The sequence below is a fragment of the Gekko japonicus genome, unplaced genomic scaffold (genome assembly GCF_001447785.1).
Source record: "Gekko japonicus isolate JY-2015 unplaced genomic scaffold, Gekko_japonicus_V1.1 scaffold70, whole genome shotgun sequence".
Lineage (NCBI taxonomy): Eukaryota > Metazoa > Chordata > Lepidosauria > Squamata > Gekkonidae > Gekko > Gekko japonicus.
The window spans coordinates 1,048,279-1,054,819 of NW_015167529.1; the positions used below are offsets into that span (position 1 = coordinate 1,048,279).

Here is a 6,541-nt window from a genome sequence, read left to right on the forward strand (position 1 = left end):
AAGGCAGGAAGGGCTGTGGCTGGAGCCGGGACCCTGACAGTCAGGGCCAGTCAGGGCGGCGGCAGCAGAGCTGATTTGGGAGGGGAAGGGGGAGCAGGGGAGGGGCCCTGCAAAACCAGCGGGGGAGGCCAGGCCCCGTGGGCCCCACGCAGGCTACGGGCCTGAGTTTATCTCTGGTTTTGCCCAGATTTATTTATAAATCATTTGAACCAATGGCAGGGTCTGGTTTGTCTTTTCTTTCATATAAGACAACATTTTTGGTGGCTATCGCCTCTGCCCACAAGTTGGGGGAACTAAGCGCACTTTGCTGTGACCCTCCCTTTCTAAAATTTCATATATATATATAAGGTGGTGCTGAGACCACATCTGGAATTCCTCCCTAAGATAGTCTCCCAGTTCCACATGGGTCAGGTCAGGACATCACTTTCTGGGTTTCTTCCCTTCCCTGACTTCTATATCAAAAAAGACGCTGCACACGTTAGAGGGGCTCTCCTCTTTTATTTAAAAAGGGCTTTAGGAGGGACAGAGGCTGTTTCAGAGGCTGCAATAAAGGGAAGGCCGCCTCTGCACAAACCTTGTCTAGATTGATAGTTTCCACAATTGGAGCAGCATACACTGAAACAGGCAGGAGCTGTCCGGTCATTTTAGCTGCACACTCTACAAGGCCTCAGGCTTCATCAGCAGCCTTCTCATTCAGGCTACCTCTCGAGGATGTATGCAGGGCAGCCACCCGGTCAACACCCTCAACTTTTGTTATGGCTTTACTCCATGGATGTCGACTCCTGGAGAGAGGCAGCTGTGGGGAAGGCAGTATTACAGTCAATCTGCTGATCCAGCCCACACCCTCCTCCTCGGTAAGTGACCTTTCTGTTCCCTCATGGAGGACTGCACAGAAGCCATGAAGATGAAAATGGCATTGCACTTACATGTAACTGTTGTTCATTGTGCAAGCACACATCCCTCTCTCCTGTCCCCGCTGTGGGCTTCTCTACTTATGCTCACTCCTTACGGGGGCAAAGAGAGGGAAGAGTGCTCGCCCCTCCTCTGTCACATGACCCTTTGGGCAGGGAAGCGTACACTGGAGGGGGAGGGGGAGCACTCTTGGTCTCTATAAACTTCTCTGTAAAGCTTGCTAGCTCCTCTCTGTGGCCAGCCTGTGAAAGCGTAGTCCCCATCTGTGCCTGCACAGAAGACCACTCGATGAACAACGGTTACAGGTAAGTGCAACCCCGTTGTCTGCCAGCATGAATGGAGTGAGGTATGTAGCCTCTATTGCTTCCCCTTGCTCTGCGTTTTGAATTAATCTATAGGCCTCAAAAAAGATGGAAGGAGGGAGCTGGAGCTGTTGATAGCCTGTGTATGTATGGGATAGCCTGTGCTTCTAAAGCATGCCATTTGTCCCCCTGCACTTGATTGTCACCGTAACTACAACCTGGGATTTTCAAATTAATGCTGAGGAAGAAATCCCATTGGGTTTTAAACCTGGAGTTGGGCTACCTCCCCTTCAGAAGGCTTCTAAAAGCTTCAGCCATGAAGTAGGCCAGTAGTTTATTTTTATAAATCACTGCTATATCTTACAAGGAGTATATCTAATACAAAGTTCAATAAATTACCATCTAAGGACCATATCTTGAAAGAGATGGCATCTGTGAGGCTTTAACTATAACTTTCACCGGATCAATGTTGTTGTATTTTGTTGGTGTTTTAATTGTTTTAATTTTTGTATACCGTATATTGTTTACTAAATCTGATGGAACCCGCCCTGAGCCTGCTATGTGTGGAGGGTGGGATATAAATATAAATAAATAAATAAATAAATTTTATACCAGCTTAAATTTCATGGTTTCTTCCAACCCACCCACCCCCCATTATAATGTAGGAAAGGTGCTTAGGATTGTACCTCCCCAGCCAGCCCTCACACAACTACAATTCCCAGGATTTTCTGAGGAGAGGGAATGACAAATCTTGAGTGTATCTGTGTCCTCCTATTGCTTCTTGACAACAGCTAATTTTATCTGTGTTTTCTTTGTTTCCCTGGGCAGCTTCATGATTACTCTGAACCGTTCCTTCCCCATCTTCATGGTATTGGCTTGGATCTATTCTGTCTCCATGATAGTAAAGAGCATCGTGCTGGAGAAAGAAATGAAACTAAAGGAGGCCATGAAGAACAGGGGGGTCACCAACGGGGTGATCTGGTTCACATGGTTCCTTGACAGCTTTATCATGATGGCTGTGAGCACGTTTCTCCTGACAACACTCATTATAGTAAGCATTTTTCTTTTTTTTCCTTTTTGAAAAGGCCCAGACATTCCATTTGACACTTGTGAGGCAGGTATTAGGTTGCTAGTAAGAAACAATAGGAGCTATACATAAGAAGAGGAGATGCACTGGAGACCTGGGTTGTTTTGAGCACGTAGAAGCAGGGACATGCCTCTAAGAAGCCCCCAAAGGCAGCATCAACACTTGACAAGAGAGAGAGATAAATTCACTCAAGACTCTAAAGACTGCCTTCATGACAAGTGCCTCAGGTTGGATTAGGCTGACAGGTCTAAATCTAAACATTACAGAAAAGTCCAAGTTTTAATAAGAAAAAGTTTTAATAAGAAAACTTCAGTGTGAGGAATCTTTACCCCTCTGACTCATTTATCATGACTCCCTATCTGCTTGGTTTGAAATAGGTTATTTCTTAAGGGTACTAGCACAGATGGATGTTGTATCCATTAAATGCCCCCACATTATTTGTGTTTATTTTTTTTAACTGTCCTATTGTCAGCTGTTGCATTTGCAAAGTCCTGCCATATCTTTTGACTGCTTAGACTTCCCAGTCTCTTTCTGTTTTTCCACACATGATGAACAGGCAGGTTTTTGCAAAATGTAGAGTAGCCCTCACATTGTAAATGACCACAGTGGTAGCCCTCACATTGTAAATGACCATCTTTCACCCCTATCTCTCAAAGAATTCTTGTGACTGTTGATTCTGTTGAGACCTCGCAGACACAAAGGCATGTATGACAGTTTCTGCAGTAGTGAAATCCCCCACATTGATGTTTTAAAAACTGTGTGTTCTGTGAGATTTTCCGCAGTAGATTTTTCCTCACCAGGCACAAATCTGACGTTTTCTCCTTCTTACCCCGCATTTTCAGAATCCCCCTTTTTGGTGAATTCCAAAACTGCAGGGTAAGAAGGAGAAAAATTCAGGTTTGTGCCTGGTGAGGAAAAATTTCACATAACACAGTTTTTAAAATGTCAATGTGGGGAATTTCACTACTGTGGAAATGGTCTCTGATAAAGCAAACATTATGGAACTCGGTGGTTGAAGTGTCTACTCAGTCCCAAATGACATGTGTTTTTCTCATGTCTTCCCTGTGTCCTGGCCATTAAATAGGCCCTGTGAGTTCTGTGCCCTGAACCTAATTACCAGGTATGTATGGGATGAGATGCCTGGATCAGGACTGTGGCATATAGGGAGAGGTTACTTTAAGCCTTCCCTCTGTACCATTTTTTCATCCAGAAAGAGCCCTGAGAGGAGCACTATTTGCCCTATTACTTGTGTCTCATCATATGTGGGGTTTTCCCCAGTAGGGCAAATAGTTATCCAACACCTTAAGCTCTTAACCTCCATATATGTGACCAAATATTACTGGTGGTAAGAGAACAGAGCTGGCAATACTTTGTTACCTCAAAGGAATAAACCAGGAGAGCGGGAACTCCACCTACCATATTAGCAAACTACAAGATTACTGCTGGCAGTAGACCACTGGTATTATAATCACAGGCACTGATGGCTAACACATTTTTTATATAAGTTAACATCAGAAGTGATCTAATAGCTGTAATTCTTGGTGGTGTATGTGGTGCTATAATTGCCACTCTGGTGCAACATGCTTCCTTGCGTAAGTATAATACTTCTTAATGCTAATACTTACTGCTGTTCAGGAGCAAGTACACACCCATGTATGGGTACAGCAGCATTTGTGGTAATTTATCAGTGTTATAACTCCTGTCACAAAATGATCATGGATAAGAGGCCTAGGAGTAAATAACAAATCTCTTTTCTACTGGTTTAACAGTGTAATCCTGTTCACAGCTTCTCCAGTCTAAACTCACTGAAATTAATGGGCTTAAACTGAAGTAACTCTGCATAAACTTGCATTGTCAGTAAATTTACTACTGAGATCCCCACTGTTCACTTCAAGGGGATCATTTTTTAAAAAAATTTCATTTACTTCATTTGTACCCCATTTTCTCTGCATTGAGGACCCAGGGTGGCTTACACAGTTCCTGTCTCCTCCATTTGGTCCCCAAACTACTCTGTAAGGTATGCTAGGCTGAGTGTTTATAAATGGCCTAAGATCACCCAGTAAGCTCCCATGGCAGAGTGGGGGGTTTGAACCTAGGTCTCCAAGAAACCAGTCCGGCACTACTTCCCATTGGCTCTTGAGTCCAAGAAAATTTATGTACAGCCCATCAATCATCCAAAGTTCATCCTCTGGGTCACTTGCAAATCAGGACTTCTGTCAGATTTTAGCTACCTTCAGCAGCCTTCCTAGTTCTGTGTCATGCAGTGGCCAAATGCACTGTTTCATTGTTGAACAGACAATGGTGTAGAAAGCCACCTGACACTTTCCTTGACCAATACAGAGGCTGCTTTTCCACACACCGCAGAGGTTGAGCTTGTCAATTAGGGAAATAAAAGGATGAGGATTTGTTCTAACAATTCAGTATTCTTTTAAAAAAGAAATTAGCTTCCTACCTCATTTAAATGTGTGACTATAAGACTGCTTTAAGCAAAACAAAGAGCTGGAAGACACGAAAATGCTAAATTTTTAGTTCTGCTATAAACATGTACTTCCCATATGGCACAAAACGGAAACCCAGCAGGTTCATTTGGGTTCATAACAAAGTAGGTTGCTCTTGATAAACAGAGAGTGGCTGCAAATTCAGATACTGGAATGTGGTGGTGAATGATACCTTTTCAATAGCCGATATCCATGCGGCATTGTGCAAGCACTTAATGACTGATGAGAGGCAGTTGCTTTCACAAGTCACCCACACTGCCTTGTGACTTCAAGATGTACGAGCATGTATGGGAGGTTCTTTAAGGCCACACCCAAAAGTCCAGGCAAAGTCCTCTGTGTTGCGGGTTTAACTCCACGCTTGTGGTCCCAGGACTCCTGCCCTGTTCTCCAGGGTTGCCATCCTCCAAGTGGTACCTGGAGCTCTCCTGCTATGACCATTGATCTCCAGATGACCAAGATCTGGAGAAAAGGGCTGCCTTGGAGGGTGGATTCTATGGCATGATACCCAGATGAGATCCCTCCCCTCCCTGGACTCCACCCCCCAAAATCTCCAGGTATTTCCCAGCACAGGGCTGGGAACCCTATGTGTTTTCCCACCCAGTGCAAAAAGGAAAAGGGGAAATGTAGTGATCAAAATAATGTCTAGAAAAAACACAAGGAATGCTAGAATTTACCTTACTGTGTCACTGGCATACAACCACTGCTATTAATAACCATATATTTAATATCATGTCCGTCCATCAAAAACAAGAAGTGCAGAAAATATAAAGGATGCTGTTCCACTGAGCTGGATCCTATGACTCCCTTCCAGCAAGACTTCTTTCAACAAAGAAAGGCTTTTTTAATCAGAGGAAACCTTTCTCCATTGTGAATAGCAAATGCATAGTTCTTTTGCCTGGCCCTTACCTGCTGGCACCAGATAAGCCCCCAGCTGTCAGTGGGCTCCTCCATAACTCCGGTCCATCTGATGCCCAAGACACCTCCCCCACCAGCTTCTCTCCTGAGGCTGGGGTCTGCCAGGGGCTGGGCCTTATCACTCCGGTATGTCGGAGCCAGTCCTTTCCTGGGCCCTTAATCCCCATGTTACAACTGCTAATGACAACAGCGGATGAAAAGAGAGACTATACTGGCTGCAGCCCCACCACTACCACAAACGTGCCGGTATGATATACTAGTGCCCATCAGAATGCACGCGCGCGCACGCGCGCACACACACAAAGCTCTTTGTAGGGTACCTAGGGTACCTAGGGTTGCCAACCTCCAAGTGGAACCTGGACATCTCCTGCTATTACAACTGATCTCCAGACAACCAAGATTAGTTCCTCTGGAGAAAAATGGCTGCTTTGAGGGGTGAACTCTGAGCCAGTCCTCTCTCCAAACCTCACCCTCCCCAAGCTCCACCCTCCTAGAGCCAGCAACCCTAAGGGTACTTGGTTTTCTTTTCTGTTTCCCTGTCCAGCTAGCACTTTTGCAGTTGTTATCTCTTGAGTTGCAGAATTTCCAACAAACATACTCTTGGGCAAGAAGCATGACTGCCTTTACTTCTGGTTGATCCCTTTGGGCCACACAGTCCTTCTCTCATTGGGTTAGGGCCAGAGAGCTGAGGCCAATGTACACCACAGGGATTAAGAGGAAGAGAGGATAGAACTAGAAATCTGAATGAAGGTTTGTTCCTGAATTGTCTGTAAAAGCTGCAGACAATCCAGTGTCCACAGTGCGAGTGGTCACATTCACTCTCTGCT

General features: G+C 45.0%; 1 protein-coding gene across 1 annotated transcript in view; it reads left to right on the plus strand.

Annotated features, from left to right (window-relative positions):
- Positions 1–6,541, plus strand: part of ABCA4 (ATP binding cassette subfamily A member 4) — a 175,784-nt gene that overhangs the window by 84,283 nt on the left and 84,960 nt on the right. The window contains exon 14 of the mRNA XM_015413325.1: positions 2,043–2,265. Coding sequence (XP_015268811.1) covers positions 2,043–2,265 — 223 coding nt within the window. The remainder of the gene's footprint in view (positions 1–2,042; positions 2,266–6,541) is intronic.